This window comes from Pleurodeles waltl, chromosome 4_2, assembly GCF_031143425.1.
Source record: "Pleurodeles waltl isolate 20211129_DDA chromosome 4_2, aPleWal1.hap1.20221129, whole genome shotgun sequence".
In the NCBI taxonomy this organism is placed as follows: domain Eukaryota; kingdom Metazoa; phylum Chordata; class Amphibia; order Caudata; family Salamandridae; genus Pleurodeles; species Pleurodeles waltl.
The window spans coordinates 501805127-501831882 of record NC_090443.1 but is presented as its reverse complement, the minus strand read 5'-3'; the positions used below and the strand labels follow the sequence as shown (position 1 = coordinate 501831882).

At 43.0% G+C, this 26756-nt stretch overlaps 1 protein-coding gene across 2 annotated transcripts in view; it reads right to left on the bottom strand.

Moving 5' to 3' along the window:
- The window catches only part of TADA1 (transcriptional adaptor 1), a 193009-nt gene that overhangs the window by 95496 nt on the left and 70757 nt on the right, over nt 1-26756 (bottom strand). For both annotated transcript variants that reach the window (XM_069231972.1, XM_069231973.1), the window contains exon 4: nt 766-851. In XM_069231972.1, coding sequence (XP_069088073.1) covers nt 766-851 — 86 coding nt within the window. The remainder of the gene's footprint in view (nt 1-765; nt 852-26756) is intronic.

The following is a 26756-nucleotide window of genomic DNA, read 5'->3' as shown; positions in this document are numbered from 1 at the left end:
TAACAATGCTCTACAGAGTCATTGCAAGATGTAAGTAACATTAGAATATTTTAGTCAACACTTATAAATATATTTAAAGATGCTCTCAAACTTCCCATTTCAAGCTTTCTCAAGTAGTGACAATGGTGAGAGTGTAGGCTGAGGTAGTACTGTGGTGCTGGATCATGAAGTGAAAGCAGCAAATTAACTCATGAATTTCATAAGATATTATTAATTTATTTTTTGTGAGACATTTTGATATTTTTTTTAAATAGAAAAAAGTAGCTGTTTAGAGAGGTGCTCAAATATATTAGTAGAGGGGACGAAGGCAGGAACTACTTTGTGCAATAGACCCTTTCCATCAGCTCAAAATAGCCCAATTCCCCAGCATGGTCCACTGTGGGGTAGTGAGTTCCATTCAACACCAACAAGGCTATAATCCCTTATCTGCAGCCATGGCCACATTGGACAAGATACTCTAATCAAGGTAAACATATATAAATGCAAGTTTCTTTTTGCCAATCAACTGGTAGCTTTACTTTCATCAACCAAAAATAGGAATGCCATGGTTTCTTTAATGGTTAAAACCAAGGTAAGGATATTAGTGAATCCTAACCCACTAACAGCCTTAGTTCCTTTTAGGGAATTAACTCAATATAAGCAAATTAGAAGTGCAAAAGATTGCCAGTGTTAAAGTGAAATTCTAAATGCCTATGGTTCCACAAATAATGCTGAATTCATCACCTCATTCCCATCTCACAATTCAAACCCTTCTACAAGACTTACATCAAATTTCTGTCTCACTGATGAGAACTTTTTCTTCCCTTTAGGCTTTCCAGGCTTGGTAGTCGAATTCAGAGTCCCCGTACCTTCTGAAAGACAAGAATAAAGAAACATGTATGTGAAGGTGAATTTAAGTGGTGGAGTATTCCATGAAAACCCCCATACCACATCTGCACTTGCGGATTAATCCACCTAAGCTACTACTGCTGTGCCACTCTCTGACCGATTTCAGATACAGAAAAGCCACTTTGCATTCCAATAGAAGCATAAGGCACACCTGAACAGTTAATAAAGAATTGTGAGACTGAAATACTCCTGGCAGAAGGTTTTAAAGCAAAGCTAGCCAATGGCTTAAGGAAGCTGACCAAACCCTATTAAGGTAAATTTAGAATACACATGTTTAGTACAAATGATGCATGTAAAAAACAAAAACATAAGTGTACCAGAGTTACACAGTCCATGTTGCAAATTTTAGAACCATCACAAACTCCTTAGAAACATTTACCAAACTCTTAACAACTGTTTAAAAACACACCCAAAATGATGGCAGGGTTAGAAAACTCACCTTGAGGCTTTTGCATTCTGTGTTATATTGTGATGACATGAGGTTTGAGTATTTCCCAAGAGAAGGAGGATGTGGTCTGAAAGAGTGTCTAACAACAGTCCTCTACAGCTGGATGGAAACCTGTTGATATTTATGATTATTTTGGAAACATGATTATGATGGTGCCCTTTATTGCTGGGGTGAGACCATTCGGTCTAGAAATTGAGGACTAAGTTTGCATGCACCTATCTTTGATCGTCTCTGCCAAAGAGTGATAAGGATATCCTTTTTCTACTATACGATTTTGTATTAGGATAATATGAGTACCTATGTGGACAGCTGCTTCAAGGCGAAGGAACAACAGATTATCCCTGCTAGGATTTTCTAATCTAAAACAATTTTGCATATTTAGTGCATTTGCTCAGGTCCTTCAGAGGAGCGTGCATGTGAGAAATGCCCTTGGCCATTTTTTTTTTTCTCCATATTTTGTATATTGTCTGTGTACATGTCAAAATAGCATGAAAATAATGCCACAGTACGAGCACCAGAGTTTACCTTCTCAGGCCCCTTAAATTTGGTCAACTCCCCCTTCAAGTCCTTAATTATGACTGAACCAGTAATCTTGATGTAGCCTATAATGGTGATATGTGAAATCATCATCACAAAAAATATCAGCCAAAAGGGAAAAAATAAAGCACCAAGGGGGTTGTGGGGGTGGGGAAGGTGGGATGGGGAGTGCGGTTGAATGATGTAATTGATGACATAACTAATGAGATCAACCAATGATTCTGGCATCATGCTACAGGCATTGTGAGAGAGGAGTAATACTACTACATTTACAAATGGACTCCTATAAGTTTGTCTGTGGGCTTTCAAAAGATATTTGATATTTCAAAAGCGAAACACATTTAATGGATGTCCTTATCGTCTTACGTGTGTTCACCTAAAGAATTGATGCAGCGGGGGTAGGGCACTCATGGAGAGCTGGCACCTAAACGTCAATGAACAAAAGACCCCTTGTTCAACCACTGCTGTGAAGGGCTGGAAGCTATGCAAGTACACAAGGGTGTTAGGTGGTCATGGAGGAGGGAGGAAGAGAGCTTGGCTACAAGTAAGGCTCTGCAGTCAACACCACTACACATACCTGAAGAGTTAGGCACAGTCTGGCCATACAGCAAGCCCTCCACACAATCAATTAATCAATCAGTTTTTGTAAAGCGGAACTCCTCACCCGTGAGGGTCTCAAGGTGCTGGACAAACAACCCCTGATGGGTGCACAGTCTGGTTTAACAATTGGCCTTGCAGACCAACTCCACTGTGCATGTCAAAAGTCAGGATGTAATCATGATTGAGCGCTTGTGAAGGGGTGGGTGCAGACCCTGGCCACAGGCTAAGCCATTTCAAACCTGTCCTACGTATGGCTGATGACTGTGGAGTGGATGTTTAATGCTTGTGGAGGGTCGGGTGCAGGCTCTTAAGGGAACATAGTCACTGAGTCCAAGTCCTGAGGCGGATTGGATACAGCATCTGGGTGGAGTCTATGACTGTGTGTGTTGTCATAAGTGATGTCATCAATTAGGTCATTACATTTAACTAGTGATGTAATATGTGAGGTAATAAGCAGTACATGATAGGGACACACGTTATAGTTAGTTCAGTATACTGTAAACGGTGGATGTCAGTGATTTGTTTTTATTTTATTATTTAACTTTAGCTCATTCCAACACCTAACTATACCAATACATTAACCATTATTTTTTTCAGTATTTTTTTTTTTTTTTTAAACATCAGTCAAGGTATTAGCATCCAAGCTAACTATAATATAATTTTCACGGCACTGAAAATCATCCACAGCTACTAATATTGTTAGTGTTGCAAAAGTGACCATTTCAGATAAGACTACATTAGTAGCCACCATTTGCAAGTTTAAAAACAGTGATCACCTCAGTGTATCAGGAAGGGTTGCCAGCAGTAAAATAAAAAGGCTTTGTAAATGTGGAATGTCTTAATGCGTGTAATGCATAACAACCAAATCTGCAGTGCCCTGGCACCAAGGTAATTATATTAGTACTATGTCTCACAGTGCTGTAATCAATGATATCATTTAATATGTCATCAATGATGTAACAGAACATATCATGAGGGATTTAAAAAGTGAGGTCATAAGCAGTGCATGGCAAAGGCGTGAGATATAGTTATTTCAGTGAACAGTAATTGGTGAATTTATTTGTGTTTTTTTTTTTTTAGTTTAAAATGTTACGTGTACCTTGATATTTTCATCCAGCTAGAAAGTCACTTTATTTAAGGAATTTCTAAGGTTTTTTTAAATGCAATTTAAGTTATTATTACCATACACAAGTATAACGTTACTTGAATCCTTTTTTTTTTTTAGTGAGTTTGTAAGGTTTGTTAACCTAATGTAATATATATTTTTTACCATACATAACTACGCTAAACCCTGCAGTGAGCCAACCTCACTAAGCACCCCACTAAGACCCTGAAAGGTCTGCCAGCAACTAGGCCCTCCGCTCAACCCCCTGCTGGCAGTAAACCACCCCTTCCCCCCCGTGGGGCATGGCTAAAGGCAGTTTGCACCATAGGTTAGCCACATGGCCAACCCATCCACATGCCCTAATCCACCACAGGGACTCATTGTTTTCAAATGGTTTTCCTTTCCTGCAGCATTCTTATGGGAGCCAGTGGGGGCTCCTGTGCTCCACTAGGATTCTTGCAGGAGTAAGTGGGTTATGCTAGCCTCCCACATGAATCCCACAACATCAGGGCTAACACTAAGTTTTCTTTTACATCTGGCCACAGGTTTAAACCTTAGTATATCTATCGATTTATCTCTCTCTATATATATTTTCCATGGTTTTGCACGAGTAAATTCAGAACCTTGCTATAACATCCCTGTAACCTTATAGTTAGGTTCTGAATTTACTCGTGCAAAATCATGAAAATTCAGCAGTTACAGTTATGCCTATCTCAAGTAACTATAACTCGCGCCCCTGCCATAGACAGATTCTCAGCAATAATTTGACTGCTAATGCTACATTGATATTTTTAATGATGTTATAAAAGATGTCATGAGTGCTGCAATATGTGAGATAATTAGCAGTCCATGGCGAGGGCATGAGTTAGAGGTACCTTAAGGCGCGAGTTAAAGTTACTTGAGATAACCATGCTAAATTCAGAAGCTAACTATAACGTCCATGTGACCTTTAGTTTTTTAAGTGAATTTCTATGTTTTTTCAATTCTATTGCCTTACTATAACATACCTGTAAGCTTAGTTTTTTTTCCAGTAAATGTCTTTTTTTTTTTTTTTTTAAACATAAAGTCATTTGAATGGTTTTACGCTAATTCAGCCGCTGTCGCACACGGCCTTTAGCCATGCTTGGAGGGGTTTGGCTGCAGGGCCTGGCGTGTGGCCTACCCCCTATGTCCACTCAACCCCACGCCACTCATGAAGTGCTTCTGTGTTTGGCGGAGATGTGATCATATTGCTGTGCATCAAGATTGCATTTCCAAAATCAGCGGGAAACACACTCAGGCGTCCTTTTAGTAAGCTTTCCATCATCCTGGGAAAATAGCGGGAAGATGTTGCATACGACGAGTGTATATCGGGTGGGGCCAAAAGGGTGTTGCTTGCAGGCCATTTTTCAGACTTGAAGTTTTTAAAAGGGAGAATACGATCTCTGGTCTCAGCACCAGATGACAAGAAAGAAATCATTCATCACAGTCACTACATGAGATATTGTGCTCGAAAAAAGCAAGGATGCAAACACCTCAAGCAAGTTTTACAGATAACTTTTCAAGATGAAAATGAAAAGAAAAAACACTTCCTTTGACATGACCATGCGCTACAAATTAGGTTGATTAGTGCTTTACAAAAGTGGAGCTTGAACATGAGCACCTGCTTTGCTTATATCTGTAAGTGCTTCCCGCTGAGGTTTGATTTCTGTGAAATGAGCATCATGCCAAAATGAATCCTGTCCTGCATTTTTATTCAAGAAGAGGCCATCATTTTGCACAGAAAGTCGAACCAACTGTAGTACTTTCTACTGGCTAATTAGTAAGTGCTACCTCAGTGTGAAAATGTATAGTGAATCTCCTCCAATACAGCTGCTAAAGGGTGCCGACGTAATGTATTCAGTAACCTTGTGTGTCTGTAACTTTGGCAATGTAATTGTTTCGCAAATGTTTTTGTCAGATAACTTTGAGCTTAAACTGCAGAAAAAACACAATTAGGTGTTTTCTCAGTTTTCAATTGTGTCGGTGACCGCGGTTGAAGCCTCAATGCCCCTGTGGTTACAACCGGCTCCCCTCCTCCTGCGGTAGGCAAAATTGCTCCTGCACACAAGGAGCTGCTAGAAATGCAGCTCCCTGTGTGCAGGAGCAATACTTTAATCTCTTTGATGAAAATTCCACTTCCCGCAAGCAGAAGCATTTGAAAACACCCGCATGCTGGCAGTGGGGTGTTTGCTTTTGCTCGACGGAAGCTGTCACACTTCCCTCCAAGCAATAGCAAACATCTATCTTCCAAGGGTGGCCACGTCAGGAGATAGCAAGAGCCGGCCCTGGAAAGTGGCGGACCCCAGGGCCATATATGGCTCTAGGAGGGAGCCTGTGCGGCCCCCCCTCCTTTGGTGTACACAGTCCAGGCCCAGGGAGGTGGTCCCCTGGGCCATGTATGGCCCAGGAGGGGGGCCATGCAGCCCCTTACCTTCTCTAAATAGGTCATTGGTCACAGGGTGGTGGTCGTCCCTGGGGCCGGGGTTCCGGCAGACCCCCTCCTTTACTTTCATTTTAGCCCCGGGGAGGTGGTGGTCCCAGGGATTTCAGAAAGCTCAAGGAGGAGGTTCCATGCTGCCCCCCTCCTTTGTTTAAATAAGTCCTGGGAAGGTGGTGGTCCCCGAGCCCCATGGGGGTCCACACAGCCTGGGGAGGTGGTGGTCCCTGTGGTGGGGAGGTCCATGCAGCCCCCCTACTTTGTTTAAATAAGTCCTGGGGGGTGGTCACCATGGCTCTTTACAGCCATAGAAGGGGGGCCCCATGCGCCACCCTCCTTTTCTTTATTCATAGTTGGCATGCCCCCGGGACCTGGCCCCACCGGGGGCTAAATAAAGAACAAGAGCAGGAGACGGCACTTTAAAAAAAAAGAAAAAAGAAGAAGAATTTCCAGAGAATCCTCCGCTGATTTTGCTGAAAATGTTTTTTAAAACCGTTTTTGCCCTGGTGGGGTACTGGCGGGCCCACAGTACCAAGACTAAGGGGTTAGGTATACCCTACTTCCTTTTCATTTTTTTACATTTTCTCTTGGGACTCGGCTGAAGACGAGTCCCAAAATGCCTGCCAACGCTTCCTGGTTGAAGTGTTGGCAGCAAGTCCATCACAGCACGAGATCTCCAAGACCCACTGATCCTCTGCGTCCCTAGATATCTATAGTTCTTTTTCATTTTATATCTCTGAAACTACTGAATGGATTAACACTGAGGGGGTGATTCCAACCTTGGCGGGCGGCGGTAGCCGGCCGCCAGGCGGGAACTCCAAAGCGGCCGCCATGCGGCCAAAATACCGCTGCCCCCATTCCAACATTCCCGCTGGGCCGGCGGGCGCTAACCATGTTAGCGCTCGCCGGCCCAGCGGGAATGAGGCCGCAACACAGGAGCCGGCTCCTAATGGAGCCGGCGGTGTTGCGGCCGTGCGACGGGTGCAGTTGCACCCGTCGCGCTTTTCACTGTCTGCCATGCAGACAGTGAGAAGCAGGCCGGGGCCCCCAGGGGCCCCAGGACACCCCTTACCGCCAGCCTCTTCCTGGCGGTGTAAACCACCAGAAACAGGCTGGCGGTAAAGGGGGTCATAATCCCCAGGGTAGCGCTGCTTGCAGCGCTGCCCTGGAGGATTATCACCGCCGGGGAAAATCGGCGGGAAACCGCCGGCCCCGGCGGTGCGACCGCGGCTTTACCGCTGCGGTCAGAATAGGGATTGAAGCACCGCCAGTCTGTTGGCGGTGCTTCCGTCATTCTTGCCCTGGCGGTCCAAGACCACCAGGGTCAGAATGACCCCCTGAATCACAAAAAGCACACTATGTGCACCAAGATAGAGCTTCCAGCCAAATTTAGTGCAAGACCATTCAGCGGTTCGGGCTGTAATCGTGTCTAATGTCTCTATGGGAAAATGTCTGGGGAAAACATGTTTTGGGACCTGCGCCTTTTTCTCAGACCCCACTTGACAGATCACCCCAAAACTTTAAAGACAGCAGCTGAACTGACGTTCATATTAGTTTTGAAAATGTTGTGAAGATTTGTGAGATGGCACCAAAGTTATTGCCAACACACACACACACACACTTTTAAAAAAAATCTATTTCCTAACTATAACGTGCATGTAACCTTTGTTCTTTTCAGTGACTTCTTATGTTTTTTTTTTTAATTGCAAAGTAATTTTAATTACTATATATTAATTCAACCACCGGTGCGTACGGCCTTTCAACATGGGCCAAGCCCTGCAGCAAACCCCCTATAATCACCTAACCGTGCGCGCACCACTAGCGGGTTTGGCAGCAGGGCCTGGTCGACGACCAGGCCCTTCGGCCAAACCCCTGTAACCACCCAACCCCACATTGTGCACAGTCTTTGGCCTTGTGCAGTGGGAAAAAGGCAAGGATGCAAACACCTCCATAAAGGATTACAGATAACTTTTCAATGTGGAAATGCAGCGAAAAAATACTTGCTTTGCCTTGACTATGTGCATGAAATTAGGATGATTAGTACTTTACAGAAGTGGAACTTCAACTTCAGCACCTGCTTTGTTTATATCTGTAAGTGCTTCCTGTTTTTCAATGAAATGAGCGCTGTGCCAGAATTAATCCTAGCCTGCGTATTTATCCAAGAAGAGCTCACCATTTTGTGCAAAATTTCTACCCAAATAGAGTACTTTCTACTGACTAATTAATAACTGCTACCTTGTTGGTTAAATGTTTAGTGCATCACCTACATTACAGCTGTGTAGCGGATGCCAAAGTAATGTCTCTAGTTACCTTATGCGTCTTTGACTTTGTCAATGTAATTGTTCCTTGAGCCTCATTATCAGATAATTTTCAATTGCAGATCTGCAGTTCCACCTTGAAAACAATTTTTGGGGGACTGAGGGGAAAGCCTTAATGCCCCCACGGTCCCAGCCCGTTGCCGTCTCTTGTGGGAGCCAGCATTGCTCCTGCAAGCATGGACCTGCTTTAAATAGCAGCTCCCTGCTTGCAGGAGCAATTTTTTCATCTCTTTCCCGGCATGCATAAAGAGATGAAAACTCTACTTTCAGCAAGCGGGAGCTATTGGACAGCTCCCACTAGCCGAAGGCGAAGTTATGTTTGCTTGTCAGCCCTCACCAAGTAAAAGAAAACAGCTAACTCCTGACAGCTAATTCCCGACAGCTACCTCCTGAGGGTGGGCAATTCAGGGGGTGGTGGGACACGGGACACCTATGGATCATTGGGGGGCTGAGGGCGAGGGGGGCAGGGGGTCAGCCCCCTCCATCTTTTCCTTTTAGTCCCAAGGAGGTGGTAGTCCCTGGAGCCGGAGGTCAACAACGGACCCCCCACATTAAGCTATTGGAGCACTAGGAAAGTGGTGGTCCCCCGGGTGCAGGCAGGCCGCACAGCACACCTGACATTAAGTATACTGATTGCCCAGAGGTGGTGGTTCCGAGGGCGCAGGGGGCCGGAACCCTCATACATTATGTTTACTGCCCCAGGAGATGGTGGTCCCTGGGACTGCAGGAAGGCTGCCCCCCCATACATTATGTTTATTGCCCCGGGGAGGTGACAGTCCCAGGGACACAGGGGTGCTGCACAGCTCCCCCACATATTATATTAACATGGCCCAGGGGAAGTGGCAGTTCCTAGAGGGTTCTATAAGCCTGTGCTCCCCTTCCTATTTTTACCCCCTAATGCCCCTGGGATGTGGCCCGGCCGGGAGGTCAAATAAATACACAGAGTGGGACGCCACGCTTTTTTTTCTTTTTTTTTTATATTACACACACAAATAAAAAATCTCAGAAAAATCTGCTGATACATCCACTTTAAAAAACAAAATACATTTGAGCCCTTGCTGGGTCCCCGGGGGACCCCTGCACAAAGGCTAGGGGTCGGGGTATCCCTTCTCTGGCCCCTTTACTTTTAAAAAAAATATATATATATGGCTGGGGACATTTGGATCGGCAGAGGATCTGCGTACCTAGATATCTATATTTTTCTCCTCTAATATCTCAAAAACTACTGATTGGACTTACACCAAATTAAAAAAAGAACAACCTGAGCACCAATAACTAGCTTCCTGCCAAACTTGGTGCAATTCCGTTCAGCAGTTCGGCCTGTAGGTGTGATAAAGACCCTATGGGAATTAACTTGGGAAAAACACTCTTTTTGAGCCCCCCTTTTCGTGCCCCGGCTTCACGGATTACCCTGAAACATTCCATGCACAACATTATCCTCCTATAGGGCAAATTGTTGGAAAATTTAGTCAAAATTCTTCAAACGGCAACAAAGCGAAAACTAAGTCCTCACTGTAACTACCTACTGGCAACCGCCTATAGAATATATATATATTTTCGATAATGTCATTCCATGACTGCCCCCAGTCTTTCCTGGGTCAAATCTCCAAGAATAACGATGGCACAGCCAAATAAAAAGTTTGAAGATTCCATTTATTTAATTGCATTTGATTTCCATTTTCTTCTTATTCCTATTCACTTTTCTGACTATTGCACAACATATGTCTGATCTTCTCAGATTAATGGAGTTCTAACTTGTTACATAAAATGAAAAAACATAACAGATTTGTGAAATTCCTACTAATTACATAAAGTGCGAATGCATCATGTGTTCATAAAATAACCACAGATTATAAAAAGTGCAAGTGCGTTGTTCAGAAGGAAATTTTTTCTTAAATCATGTTAGATAATTAAATGTCCATCTTGAATACCAATGCAGTATGTGTTCATAAAGTGCCAACAGATTATCAAAAGTGCAAAATACCTTATTTTTAGTTTTAGGCTGCGTTTTCGTTGACCTCGTCTCTCGATTGTTTCCTATCCATTTTGTTAATTCTCTTATCCAATTAACGGCTGTCATCTAATTCTATTCTTATGTGTTGCACTCTTCTAAGTTGTTACTCAGATCATATGGTCTAAGTTGTTCTATTCACGCATGTTTTTTCATGGATGTATGTGTAATTCTACATTTGCATTTAAATCCCATGGATTGCCAGTTCTTATTAGAATAATCCATATTTATTCTGTTCTTCATAACCTGAGTCCTCAATCTTCTCCTCTGGAGCTAGAATTCTATCTAGTTACATACAATGAAAAGACGTAACAGATTTGTGGGGTTTCTACTAGTTACATGAAGTCAAATGCATCAAGTGTTCTTAAGATACCCATAAACTGTAAAAAGTGCAAGTGCATTGTTCAAAGGAGATTCTTTCTAAGATCATAATAGTTCATTAAATGTCCATCTTGAATACCAATGTATCATATGTTCGTATAGTGCTAGCAGATTAACATAGGTGAAAAATCCATCTTTTTAATTTTAAGCTACATTTTCCTTGAACTTCTTATCAAATTACTTCCTATTCATGATACTCATTTTCTTGTTTAATAAATTGTTGTCATCTCATTCTATTCTTCTATATTCCGCTCCTCAAAGTTGTTACTCAGATCACTTGATCTAAGTTACTTTATTCATGCAGGTTTATTCATAGGTGTACATGTAACTCTGCATCCGCAGTTAAACCCCATGAAATCTCAGTTCCTATTAAATAATCCATTTTGATGCCATTCTTCGTAACCTAAGTTCTCGATCTCCTCCTCCGAGACTGGAATTGATATTTTGAATGCCATAATATTTTAATCCTGTTTTATCCCCATGATGTTGTTCCCAGATATGTTTTGCCATTGAGTATGTAAGGGCCCAGTTACTGATTGCTCTACGATGCTGTAATATTCAAAGTTTGTTTGTTCACAGTGCTGCCTACATATTTTTTACCAAGGGAACATTCTAATAAATTTCACAGCAGCTTAGCAAAATGTTTTTTACCGCATTGCATTTTTTAATTAACATTCTGATTTTGAAATCAAAGAATCCTCAATATTGTTTTCAAGCTTCTGCAAATATTGGCATCTAAATAGAGAGCATTCTGGGAGCATTACAAGTAGCCGCACATTATTCAACTTGTATATACGGAAACTGCTATCCGTAGTGCTATCCAAGCTTACAAAATTTCCTTAACCCAAGCTCACTCTAATAGTACAGGCTTTGCATTAATGAACCATATTTACAAGTTTGAACAGCATTAACATATGGACAAAAATGTTACCTTTACTGTAGAAAACACCCTTTCCTGATCTATAACGTGGTATGGTAAACTGGCAGCCAAAGGGTGTGTGCTACAGGGGGTTATGCCTACTTGTCCCAAGGACAAAACAACTATGAAAACTTGTTGTCCTTGACCCAAAACAATATGCCCAGGGTGTCGTACTATCTGAATTCCACACCCCTGCTATCCTAAAACCACAGGAAATCAACTATCAGTACTTCCCAACATTTTATTAATCGTGACCTAATTTTTTTTTAACAACAAACGTTTGTGACCCACCTATTTTTAATGGGCATGAGGCGGGGCAATCACTTTATGCAACTAAAGCACAATTAATGCTAGCCCATTTTGTCATTTACAGACACCACATATCCCATATAAATGACCACTAAATTTGCATAAAAATATAGTGATATAGTTTTACTAATAAGGTTATATAGCACTTAACTTATGTGTGGAAATCACATTTTTGTGAATATTTATAATTTGTTCATCATCAAGTGCATTTCCTTTGTTTTGATCCTATTAAAATCTTTCTTAAGCATACTTCAAAATTACATGTGCTTTATTTTTGCTTTCCTAACTTACCTGCTGAATACAATCAGTTCATTTACAGATACTTCTATTTTGATGGAAAAGCAACAAACTGCAGTCTTTCTTTGCACTCTCTCTGTACTCCAGTAAGACTGATGCATAATTCACTTTAAAAGCTCCTCTCACTTTGCAGCCAAGGAAAAAACCGTAAACACAAATCTCCATGTTAAAAACACATAAGCAGCAGTTTGTCACAAGTTACAGACTGATATTTAACCCCTCTTCCAAACACTGGCTAATGTGACAAGAGAAACACAGAATGTAAAGGCATCTTTATTTATTACTCAGTCTTTCAGTGACCCACCAAAAATAGGCACACGACCCACAGTTTGGGAAACGCTGATCTAGAGAATATCATGACAGAAATATGGGCTTTTGTTTACAATCAAATCACCATTTTTGTTGTGAATGGAGCTCAGGTGATGTATCTTCTTTCTGAAAGTCCTGGGAATGTGGTCTCCCTTTTCTCTCTTTCCTATTACAAGCTTCTCTGGTGAGGGTTTTATTTTCTTCTCATCAGCACTAATGCAGTGGACTTTATCTGGGAATTTCTGGGTTAGCTTACACATATTCAATCAGCGAAACATACCACATCTTGTGAACTCAACTCACCACCAGATGTTCAGCTGGTTAATTTAGGAAACAATACAAGATTATTTCAAGCCCAAGGACCCTCATTTCCAAAAGATGAGTTCAGCCATTATTTAAGTTTCACATTCTTGGGTCTGTGTCTGCCAAAACACTAACAAGCATACCTTTGATGAAAGTCTGTCCTTGGAGCTCAGCTTACTCAGACTGTTATTCTGCTTTCAAAATACATCCCAAATGTCTTAACCCCTTTAAAGCGGGCGTCGGCCTCTGGCCAACGCCCGCACTACCTCCTTGGTGCGGGTCACGACCAGCAGCCGATACCAGGGAGTGGGTTCGAAAATCCTCGGGTGTGTTGCACCCGAGGATTTTCTTTTTTTTTCTTTTTTTTTTTAAAAGCCCTGGGAGACACGGTAGAGCTTCTGTGTCCCCTCCCCCCCCCCGCCCCTTTGTGACATTGCGCTGACATCACAGTGTTATTTTCCCCATCGGAGCAGGAAGCGGCCATAGGGAACGGCCTTCCCCACGCCTTTCATACGAGGCCTTCCTGAACGCGTTTCCTGGCCCTCGAGGGCGAGGAAACGCCACTAGACACCAGGGATTTCACTTCGGTGGGTCGGCCCCCTTGGAAAACGGGCCACCCCGGTCCCTGGGCCATATTTTTCAATTTCAAAGTTGGGGCCCTTTTAAATAAAGAAATTGACAGGGGGTCGCCCGTGGGCAGGGCGACCCCCTGTGGGGGCAATCTTTTTATTTTATTTTATTTTTTTAGTAGTTGCAGGGTTTCCCTGTGGGCCATTTTGGCCCCCAAGGAAACCCTACAACTACCAGAAAAAAATACAGATTATTATATCTATATATCAATCCATGTAGATAGATATATATATATATATATCTATCTTTCAATAGATATATTCATGTAGATAGATACATCTATATATATATATATATATAGATATACATATATTACTTTTGGCAATGCATTTGTGGTTTCCCCGGGGGCTGCAATCGGCCCCCAGGAAAACCAGACTCACATATAAAAGTGATTATATATATATATATATTTGCCACCAGTTGTCTTGCAGTTGCAGCTTGCGTCTTCAAAGCAGTGCACATACTTCAACTGACACATTTCAACTGTAGCTTTTAGGCAACAATAAAAAAGTCAAGTAAGTCTTGTGATTATGTTTCTGCCCCAAAAGGATCAGACTTTTGTCTAGTGGCAGTTTTAGTGCCATAAATAAGCGCAGAAGGTTTATATGACTACTGCAAAGAGCAAATCTGTATTTTATGTATATAGCTGAGTACATTAGTAAAGTCAGCCACTACCTGCACTATAATACAAATTAAATGTATGTGTGGGGTGGGGGCTGGCTATGGAGAGATGGAGAGCACGTTTGACGTTTGCTGGGTGGTAATGAGGGAATCCGAGGAGGAGGACATGGGAGTGGGAGCACCAATAATGATTGTTGGACTGGGCGCAGGAGGTGCTAGAGACTGTGACGAATGGTATGTGACAAGAGTGTCTTGAAAGAACGTGCGGATTGAGGGAAGAAGCGCAGGTAAGGTGGCCTCTACTGTTGCACGTATCACACACACCAGCAATTTTGTGACTGTCTATGTAGGCTAGTGTTTTACAGCAACAGTTTAGCCAATAGCAGAGATGGCATCTTGATGGATGACTGCTGCTGACGTCACTCAGGTTATAGAGGACAGCTCTGACATAGGATCAGAGACTGAGACAGCAGATACTGAGACAGCATCTGAGGGATAGGACAATGGCGCAGACTCTGGGAGCGATTTTTCAGTTGGAGGAGTCCCATTGGATAACTACTTCCAGTAAATTGTGAGGGAGGTGATGAGGGCAGTCTTGTTGTCCCTTCACAAGCACAGTCTGTGCAACAGGGCAATAGTGGGTTAGCCCAACCCAGAGAGCAGGTGAATGCGGGGGCAAGCACAGAGAGGGTGCTCTTTTGGGAGCTCCCCAATTCAGTTCAGCCCCAAATTCCACTGCCCAAATTGTATTGTGGAGACATCAAAATTATCTATAAAAAAACAAACCGGTTTTGTAAGGCAGGCACCTGTGTTTTTGGTCCTCGGTTCGGCGGCTATATAGGGAAACATACTAAACTCAAACATTTCTGGAAACTAGACATCCAGAGGAGTCCACAGAGGTGTGACTTGTGTGGATTCCCCAAAGTTTTCTTACCCAGAATACCCTGCAAAGCTGAAATGTTGAATAAAAACTCTATTTTTCTTGCATTTCTGTCACACAAACTACAGGAATATGCTGCGATCCACAAAATTCCTACCACCCAGTGATTCCTCACCTGTCCTGATAAAAACACTACCCCACTTGAATGCCTATACCTAGTGCCTGCGTAAGGAATGGATCACCCCACGGTCAACAGTTGCCTCATCTAAGTACCAATATTGACCGTTGTGTGATCTATTCCTGTTGCGGGCACTAGGCCTACCCACACAAGTGAGGTACCATTTTTATCGGGAGACGTGGGAGGACGCTGGGTGGAAGGAAATTTGTGGCTCCTCTCAGATTCCAGAACTTTCTGTCACCGAAATGTGAGGAAAGTGTTTTTTTTGCCACATTTTGAGGTTTGCAAAGGATTCTGGGTACCAGAACCTGATCAGAGCCCCACAAGTCACCCCATCTTGGATTCCCCTAGGTGTCTAGTTTTCAAAACTGTGCAGGTTTGCTAGGTTTCCCTAGGTGCCGGCTGAGGTAGAGGCCAAAATCCACAGCTAGGCACTTTGCAAAAAACAGCTCTGTTTTCTTTGTGAAAATGTGATGTGTCCACGTTGTGTTTTGGGGCATTCTCTGTTGCAGGCACTAGGCCTACCCACACAAGTGAGGTATCATTTTGATCGTGAGGCTTGGGGGAACGCTGGGTGGAAGCAAATTTGTGGCTCCTCTCAGATTCCAGAACTTTCTGTCACCGAAATGGGAGGAAAAAGTGTTTTTTTGGCCACATTTTGAGGTTTGCAAAGGATTCTGTAACAGAACCTGATCAGAGCCCCACAAGTCAGCCCATCCTGGATTCCCCTAGGTGTCTAGTTTTCAAAAATGTGCAGGTTTGGTAGGTTTCCCTAGGTGCCGGCTGAGGTAGAGGCCAAAATCCACAGCTAGGCACTTTGCAAAAAACACATCAGATTTCAATGTAAAAATGTGATGTGTCCATGTTGCCTTTCCTGTCGTGAGCATTAGGCATACCCATGCAAGTGACATACCATTTTTATCGGGAGACTTGGGGGAACACAGAATAGCACAACAAGTTTTATTGCCCATTGTCTTTCTCTACATTTTTTCCTTCCAAATGTAAGACAGTGTGTAAAAAAGACGTCTATTTGAGAAATGGCCTGTAATTCACATGCTAGTATGGGCACCCCGGAAATCAGAGATGGGCAAATAACCACTGCTGCTCAATACCTTATCTTATGCCCATTTTGGAAATACAAAGGTTTTCTTAATACCTATTTTTCACTCTTTATATTTGAGCAAACAAATTGCTGAATGCCCAGTATAGAATGAAAACCCATTGCAAGGTGCAGCTCATTTATTGGCTCTGGGTACCTAGGGAATCTTGATGAACCTACAAGCCCTATATATCCCTGCAACCAAAAAGAGTCCAGCACATGTAACAGTATATTGCTTTAAAAAAATCTGACATTGCAGGAAAAAGTTACAGAGTAAAACACTGAGAAAAATGGCTGTTTTTTTAGCTCAGGTTCAATATTGTTTTTTTCAGCTGTTATTTTCTGTAGGAAAACCTTGTAGGATCTACACAAATGACCCCTGGCTGAAATCAGAATTTTGTCTACTTTTCAGACATACTTAGCTTTCCGGGATCCAGTGTTGGTTTCACACCCATTCCTGTCACTAACTGGAAGGAGGATGAAAGCACCAAAAATAGTAAACATTAAGTATGTCCCAGTAAAATGCCAAAATTGTGTTGAAAAATGTGGTTTTCTGATTCAACTCTGCCTGTTCCTGAAAGCTGGGAAGATGGTGATTTTAGCACCACAAACCCTTTGTTGATGTCATTTTCAGGGTAAAAACCACAAGCCTTCTTCTGCAGCCCTTTTTTCTGAAAAAAACAAAATCTTAGGTGTATTTTAGCTAATTTCTTGGTCTCCTCCAGGGGAACCCAGAAACTCTGGGTACCTTTAGAATCCCTAGGATGTTGGAGAAAAAAAAGGAGGCAAATTTGGCGTGGATAGCTTTTGTGGACAAAAAGCTATGAAGGCCTAAATGCGAACTACCCCAAATAGCCAAAAAAGGGCTCAGCACTGGTGTGGGGGGGTGGGGGGGGAGGGAGACCCATCAGCTAAGTGGTTAAGAGATGTTCGTCGGCTTTTACACTTTTGCCGTCTTTTTGAGTCTGAAAACCGCAGTACGTAGGTGCACTTTACTGTCTAAACTCACTTCAATGTAATAACTTTTTGGCAGAATGCAACTTTTGTGAGCAGATAAATATATATAGTAATCAACTAGTTCATCTAAACCGTTTAGTATCTTCACACTGCTTTCTTGCAGGGGCACTCTGTTGGAAGTGATTAGTGTGCAGGCGAGCAGTAACCCCAGAGTGCAAGACCGAACAGACACTTTGAAACGTAAGAAAGCGACAACAGGAAAATGTTTTGAGGAAATAAAGAATTGTTTGCCAGTAGGTTTCAGCCAGTGCTAATTTTGTCTCTCGTGGTAGCACACACTGCCGACTAAGCTTAGTGCACGCCTGGGAACTAAAGAATGACAGGGTGATGGCAATGACGTCCGTGGCACATGACCGCATGGTCCTTAAAATTTCCCCTAGTTTCTGCTCACTGATCAAGGCAGGTCTTCAGGAGTGTCTTCCCCATCACTCAAAGAAAAACAAAAACAAAACAAGTTTGAGAAAGAAGGCTAGCACCTCTTCTTACTAAAAAAAAAAGTCCTTCCTTTAGATTTGAAAATATAACTGCACAAGTACTTAACACCCAACTGATTTTACAAAGGAGCACTTGAGTTACAAGGTGAAGGAATTCCCTCGTAATAACTTCACATACTCCTATTGTGGTACATCTAAATTAACAGCTTGTAGAAAATTAAAAATGTCTCCCAATATAAGGTGGCCGGAAGCTTTTATTGAGAGCAATAGTAGTTATTGTAACACTTTGCAATCAAGCTCGATAAGGACGTAATAAGAGACAAAGGATGTAACTAAAACCCACCGATCTTCCTTCTCTGAGATGCTTTGTATGTAATCTTTGGAACCAAGAGATCGGTTAAACAGATGACTACCCCACGATGGGCCATTTTAGCAGATTATAGATATGGGAGAGATCAAATCTGAAACCCAAATTTTATTTTTAGTATTTTAAAACTTTGTTTCTTGCAATACAAACTCTGGATTATACCCCCTTGCCCAACTATGAAAGGCTGTGCATTTGTTTCTGTTATTCAAGCCATTAGGATAGCACAGTGTTATTTAAATAGTTGTCAATTGTACTCATAATTCATGTAAAATTTAGAATCTATATTTTTAGCAAGTCTTGCAAAATTCTTGCTGGTTTTCATGACCAGTTTTTTGGAGCTATAGCGTTCATCTCCATCCCCACTCACTGATGTTGACTTTGAGGGTCTTGCTCGTTTAAAACCTCGAGCAGCTATCCTAAACTCTTCTTTTAGTGCAATGTAATAGCACCAGGTAGGTTTGCAGCCCTGTTGGAGCCTAACCAATCCCTATAATGTAGTATAGTATCAAACCACATGTTCTCTGTACCTGGCATCACTTCACAGGATTAAAACTGTACATAAGGCACGGCGTGTTATGCCTAAATTCCAAAGTGGCAATGTTAATGGCAAATCTACTATCTGAATTGCATAATGGTAGCCACATCACAATGAAGAGGCGGCAGTCTCTCAAATGCAAGTCACCAGCCACAAATCCTCTCTGTTGTGTTACTGTATGTCAGATGCAGCCAGAGCATTGAACAGAAAGAAGAGTGAGCTGGATGGCATATAGATTAGACTAGACGGTGCATTCGGTTCTTGGCAACGGCTGAAAAAAGACAGCGGCTAATCTGAAGCACGTCAATCGGGGGGAAAATCGGTCCTAAATTACAATCACTGTGTCCACCAATGACACAGCTGACTACTTTAAATCAGAACTCCTGCAGTCAGTCAGAACCAGGGGACCTCAACCATAACCACTTACATACGCAAACCTGCATCTTGTGATTAAAAGCCTGGGTATTACTCACTTGACACCGGCTACCCTACCTCTAAACTGATGCAGGAATAATGTCGCACTGTAAGCAAGGTACTGTTAGAAACATCAACATGGGTATCTAAGTAATTCGTTGAAGTGGAAAGAGGGAGTGCTGTTGAAAGGCAGAGCCATTTCCTTGCCTCTAGGAAAGTTTGGCTATGACCTGCCCTTACAACCCAAGTGTTGCAGTAGATTGGCACCAATGCACCAACAGAGGAAAACATTTCTTAACTGCTGCGGCAGAGAACCAGACGTTGCCTAACATTACACACTGCTTTTCCATGAGAGTTTGTATATACCTTAGGAAGTCCAGCAGGACCCGAGTCTGGACTATTTTAGAGTTTCTTTTGACCACAAACGGACTCAAACTTTCGCACCTGAAACCTTTGATAGAGTTTTGGAGTAAGCAGGAGAACAATGTCATCAAGGACGAGAATTAAGGCACGCTGCATGGACAGTCTTGCCTAACTGTCTTTCAGGTCAACTTTGCCTGCCACGTGCTATGCTTTTCAACCAGTGCGCTTTTCAATCTTTGAGTCCACTGATTCTACTCCAAGATGTTTGTCGATATTAAACAACAGAATTGTGGACTTGGAGGCCAGTGCGTACCCAAAGTACACTGCTCTAAGTCGTTCTGTCTAAATTGAGGGAGCCTCCTACCCTTTCTAACATTATTTAGAAAGAGCAGCGGATGGGGAGGGTGGTATTTTAGTTCAGGGGCATGGGTCTTTTTACCCGAACCACTGAAGGAGTGTCCTTCTTTGAAATCCGGGGAGTGCTTCTGAGCTGAGATCCTCGCTGGATACCTAACCCAATGAGAACTCTGTCGACCTCCAGGACAATACAACGAACCCAGGAGCAGTCATTTCTCGTAATAGGCACAGTTTGTTTGGGTTTGACCCTAATTCTGGGGGATTACATTCTTAGGAGCGCATGGCCCATCAATACACTGATATGACAATTTCTTATGCGCATGGTCAGATTTAATTCCTGACTGCTACCATTCCTTCTCCTGTTTATTAATAACAAGCATAATCAGACCTGTTTATACAGGGTAGCAGCACGTAATTTCAATATACCAGATCTGTTTGACTCATTGGTTCCCACCAAGCAATGTAGTAAGTGAAGTTCTGTACCTTATTCAAAACCATAAGAAGATTGCAAGAAAGATTGACGCAAAGTAGTTGAATAAATACATAATAGTAACACAAAAAACTAACCCTGCGTTGAAAACAAAAATCTCTTTTTAAGATTATGCACTCTATCTGGCCTCCACCATTTACCAAGCAAACAATGTGCCAAAACATTACTATAAGTGGTCTGGAAATATGTTGCTTCGACACTTGATGCTTTCAGTGTTATGCCCATCCAACAGCCTTAATCACTTTTCAATGAACAACACCTGTGCTAAACTAGAAATGTCTGGCACCACTAAGGAGGTTGCTCTATTGAAATCCATAACTGTAGGTTCTCATTTGGAGTCTATCTATCTCCAAGCCAAAGAGCATACTTTGTTTCCACTACTTTCCATAAAGACCCAAAAGTAGATTTCAATGTACTCTTGAGTATGGAAGAAGAGGTGACAGCTTAAATGCACAAGTTTTTCTCCAGTTACAAACCTAAGAACCTCTGAACAGACCCGGACCCAAAAAAGCTCTTAAAGAACAAACAGAGATGTTCTTCAGTATTAGTAATAACTGTTTTTAAGAGGCCTTCATAAAAAAAAAAACACAAAACAAGCTTTTAAAGAAACACTGAACCAATCTCATGCTGAAGGCCACCAACATACCAACTACAAACCAGGACATAATTTGCAAAGATGTGTAGCATAATTGAGGTTGTTAGCTTGAAGCATTTCTTGAGTGGAACATCTGTGTTATCCAAGTTTAATTGGGCTTTATACTGCAATATGGCACTGGAACTGCTTTAGACAGGCAGTTTGGGATGATTTGTTGGATACTGATGATCACGGTGGAGTGGGTTTTTAAAAATTATTTGATACGTATACTATTCGATTCAGTACATCTCATCACCCCAGTCCTCTGTGTGGCCAACAGGACCATTCACCGGTCCTACCTCGAGTTAGGAGTTTGCTTTCTTCTATTTTGAATACAACAGGTCAGGGTGGTCATTTTCTCTTCTGCAGCCTCCTTTACACAAGTGGTGTGTCATGTTTACATTCTCATTTTGTAGCGTAATATGGTATGTCACACCTATGCAGATGACATGAATCTCTATCTGCAGGTGTCTGTGTAGACATACTAAACAGCAAACTGACAAAGTACTTTGACAGCATTTAGTCTTAAGTGAAAAGTAATTGGCTTTAATTCAACGAAGAAGAGTCAATTTATGTGTCTTGGGTGGCAGATCTGCCCTTTTTTTTCAGATAAAATACAACCCAGGAGTTGCGGGCGGAGCCAAGTTGGTAGAGCAGCAGCTCCAGAATGCTGCTTGGTGAAACAAATTAGATACACCTTCTAAAAAGAGGGATGCTGGGTGCTAGACCCCTTCCAACTATCTCCCTAAGCTTCTCTTTGCTGGCAGCATGGAAGAACTGGACCCAACCAGTCATAAGGAGCAACATCATATTCAGCCCACTGAAATGCCCACACCATGGCAGCAGAGCTCTGAGGAAAGGCAAATTGGCCTAAAGCAAGCCCTCTCACCTACCATGGATAATTAATGTATCTACTGGAAGTAAACCAGGTCGAGTGGCATGGGATATGAAGAAAGCTAACAACTGCGGAGATATAGAAAAGGGGGGGAAGAATAGGACTGAGAAGGCCCAAATCACTTTTTCACCTCCGAGAGGTCAAACACTGAATTTGAAAGGGCAAACCACTGATGGGGAAATTCAATTTCTGAGCAAGAGAACAAGCTGACTTCACATATTCAGGTCTTCATTGAAGACTTACCAGATACACCAACCTGGTCCTGAGCAGACCACTCAGTAGTGGTTTGAGGACGTCCAAGCACCATCTAAAATGATAATGTGGGTGAAGTGTGACAAATCGATAAAGTCAACCGCGTGAAGCTGATGGATCTCCACAGTGCCAGAGTCCCGGGAGTGGGGGCTCCTTAATGCTGAACAAAGTGGTAGCCACATAACAGTGTGTTAGACCTGACATCCTTGGTGTGGTTTTTACCCCTAATTTTTTTACTTCAGACCTCTTGTTTTTGCTGACTTAATTTTTGCTGGCCTTAGGACTCTGCACACGTAACTACTGCTAAGCAGTGCTAAACTACTTCTGCTCTCTCCTTACAACTTGTTATATTGGCTTATGTCCAATTGGCATATTTAATTTACTTGCAAGTCCCTAGTAAAGCGGCACTACATATACCCAGGGCCTGTAAATTAAATGCTACTATTGGGCCTGCAACACTGATTGTGCCACCCACGTAAGTAGCACTTCAAATATGTCTCAGACCCACCATTGCAGCCTGTGTGTACAGTTTTAAGCTGCCATTTTGACCTAGCAAACTAAGAGCTCTGCCAGGCCCAAACCTTCCTTTTTAAATACATATAAGTAATCACAAAGATAGACCCTGGACAGCCCACATGGCTGGGTCAAAGGTATTTAAAAGTAGGGCATGTACTTTTAAGTTGTACATGTCCTGGTAGCGAAAAACTCTTAAATTCATTATTCACTATTGCAAGGCCTACCGCTCCCACAGAACAAAACTGGAGTTACCTTATTACGTTTTTCAGGTGTAATTTCCAAATGGGAACAAGTGACCACTTCATGTTTGGTGTCTCTGGAAATGGAATTTAAAATCTTAACTTATACTGAAGTCAGACTTTAAATTACAAATATTAAAATTCCAATTTAAAAAAGTTGGCATTTTCAGCCTTAGCCACTTAGTGCCTGCTGTTTGTCTCTGAGTCACATGACTGGGTATAGCTGACAGCTGGGCTTTGTGTATTCCTGCTAGACAGCTACACACAATGAGGTGCATAGGTGTGAGTGGATGGGCCATCACGGGCAGGATGGAAGGGAGGAGCTGTGGTCCAGCTCCTCTTACACCTGAATAGGCTATGTCCTGCTTCCACACAAAGGACTGCATATGCTGTGTGGTTTGTCTGGAGTCAGTGCCAGAAGGGAGGGCACCTGTGCACTTCAAATACATGTCTCTAGAAGCTTTTAGCCACTTCAAAGGCACAACTGGTTATAAATATTGGACATCAGACACCACCAATCTAGTACACTTCTAGACATGTTGATACTCTGCCAGCAAGAAGGGCTGCTGTGCTGCTGACGGGACTGCCACTCTGTTGTAGTGCTGCTCCGAAGGAACTGCTGCCCTGCTGTGCTGACCTGTTGCCCTCTTGACGGGAAGAGAAGGACTGGACCTGCATCTCATGAACCCAGAGTGACTCCAAGCGCTAGATGGCTGGCCTGCTGATCTGAAACCTCGGAGACACAACAGGCTTCCAACAACCTTGCACCTACCCCTGGTCTCTGCCATCTATGTGTCTACCCTGCCAAGTGGTGCCACCCCAGTCTTGGACAAATGGAAGTGGGTTCAAGGTGTTCTGACAGCAGCTGCATCCAGCAGAACCAACATATCTCCACTGTTGCATGGCACAAACCCAAGCAAAACCGACACATCGCCACTGCTGCGTAGACTGGACTCATTGCAGGCCCGCATCACAGCCTCTTCAAAACCACTGCTGTGCAACGCATCCTCAGTGCAGGCCCTTGTATCTCTTGGTGACGGCAGCCTCAATGTAGTGAAATATGACTTTGTGTTGCACCACTTTGCACCTGGATTAGCTGTCCAGTGTTCACCAGTTGCAGACTACATTTTGTATTCAGTTTAGCTACCTATTGACTTTTTCGTAGCATTAGACACTGCCATGTTAAAGCTGAACGTACTTTTCCACATTGTAAACTGTGCTTGTTTTCGTGCTTTTTCTCACTGAAGAGCTAGGACATATTATCACATCAAGGCGCAGCGTTACAAGAGCTAGTATATAATATGGAGGAGTTAGGCAGTCCGCACAATAAGAATGTACCAGACTGATGTTCATAGTGCAAGCAGGAAACGGTTTCACTTTGGGAGGGGTGCCTTGGGATTCTGGCCAGGTCCCAACACATTTCTTTCAAAGCTGACCTAAACTAGCCAGCATGTTTGAATTGCTAAATGAGGGGGGTTTCCAGAAAGCTTCTTCTGGGTTTTTAAGCTATAAAAAGACCGAGTGCGACAGTAAGAGGGACAGTGCCTCAATCAGGATTCTTGACGTCGAATGCCTGATATCTGTCCCTTGAGGGTGGTAATCTCTTTCTCGAAGTCGAACTGAGTCATCGTCTTGCTGGCATGAGAAAGATGAAGAGCGTGGCAGGCCATACGGTGATGAATTTTAACTTCATTATTTGCTTTGAATAGTATAATATAACTACACATATTTGCTGTGTACATTGCAGTTGAGAATCATTTTGGTATGTTTTCCTTTCATTGCTGTGACTATTTTTAAACGTGTGCTTTCAACATGCTAATCTCCTGTACAGGAACCTTGTGTTTAAATAATAATAAATGTCTTCTCTGAACTGAGAAGTGCATTCCAGAGATTTTTGTCAGCTCGGTCATTAGTGAAAGCAAAACACTCGACGACAGATTTCCCATGGCATGCCCCATTGACTGGCTCCTCAATGACGAAGACTCTCTCATTTCAGCCTCACCACATCTCAGAACTGATGCATCGCTTCAGCTGCACGTCTCTTCTTAGAGACGGATCCTCCCAATGCTCCATAAATCAGGATTAAGGTAATGTGTTCAGCAGGCCTAGCGAGTTCCCTGCAGCCAGCCAGTGCCCCATCGCAGTCTGCCTGAACTAGTGACTTTGTCCAAGTCCGGCGCAACCAGATATGCACAGTTGGAGCTTTGTGCTTTTTGGTCCTATTTTGCCTAAAATCATTAAAATTGCATATAACCGGTTCTACTAATTGGATTTTTGTTGTTTTGGCCCTGTTTTATTTATTGAAGAAACTTATATCTTTCTGACTTGGTGTGGGATTCTTTTCATATGGTGTTTTCATTTTATTGCTGTTTGAGGGCTTGCAAAATACTTTACACATTCCCTCCAACTTAAGCCTGACTGGGCTGCTCTGTACAAGGTACCAAGGGATTGGGCACAGGTTAATTTGGGGTTTGCTTGCAACAAGGATTGTGGTTGCTGCTGGACCAGGGCTCACACCAGTCAACCAGTTACCCAATTTTTCACACAGTGAAAACTATATTCCTTTGTAGCGATGTCTGTGAAACTAGAGAAGCCAGAGAAGACAGGTGTGGGAGCTACTAATAACATAGAATGGTGGCAAAAAGCATACCCCACTTTCCAAGAAAAATCTACAGGCCTGAACAACAGACATGAAAAAGACTTCAATAAATTTCTGTCTGACAACCTCACTAGACTATGCTTTGGGCATAGATCAGACACAGCTGAGAACAAACATAACATGCAAGACACAGAGATAGTCAGTACGGAGCATATAGTATCACTGTATGCAGACAATGTCATAATTTACCTCCGACAACCAGATATCTCTGGACGATACTGCTTATTATTAGGCAAATTTTGAAAATACTAGGGATTGTGGGTTAATGGCGCAAAGTCCGTCCTGCTCATGCTGGGTCGACTGCAGAGCTTGTCCTTGGACTGGGTCCCGGAGTCATGCCTGCACTGGAAGGGATATAGTATTAAATATATTTGTATACATATTGCGCATGGAGCGCAACAGACGTAGGAATTAAACTTGAGCAGAGTGCTACCCAACCTATGCCCTGAATTCATGTTCTGGAGCACCCTTAAACTGTCCCTGATGGTCAAGGTTGCGATTATAAAAATGGTGATCTTACCTTGCAGCTTGTACGTCCTACAGGACGCTCTGTACGAGACTCCTCCGGCGGTGTTTAGGGAACTTGACTCTTTCTTGGTGGAGCTCCTCTGGTCTGGTAAGAAATGCAGTGTAGGCCTTAATACACTCAAGAGAGAGAGTCGGACAAATGAAGGTCCCTGCCTTGGGGTTATATTATCTAGTGGCACATCTGCAACATGCCGTGCACTGGTTTGACGACAATCCCAACTGGGAGAGATCTTTGTTCAGGGGCATGCATGCCAGACACCAGCTGGGGTGGGTAGGGCTGCTGACATGGGGGGCGGGCCATCCCAGACAGCTTTTCGCACTTGATTTGTCTAACAGGAATACTTTGACATAAGACGATACAACAAGTGATTGGACTAACTCCGTATGCCCTGGACATAGGGCATCATTATGTGTTTGGTGGTCCAACTGCTGCAATCCTGGCGGTCCGACAATCAGATTACAATCCTGGCGGTCAGACCACCAGGAGACCGCCGCCCCTGCAGGGATTAGGGATCCCAAGAGTTTGATGGCAGTGAAAGTCGTGGTCAACCATGGCTGTGCCAAGGTTCGGCATTGGACTGCTGACCACGTCTTTCCTTTCTGACAGCCTTTTCAGGGTCCCTGTCATTAAAAGGCTGGCAGAAAGGCAGAGTTGGGAAACGACAGGGGGGCCCCTGGACTGCTCCCCCCACCCCCTTTGTCAGCACCCTCAGAATATGCACTGCTATGGTAGACAGTGCACATTCTGAGGGTGCTGTGTGCAAC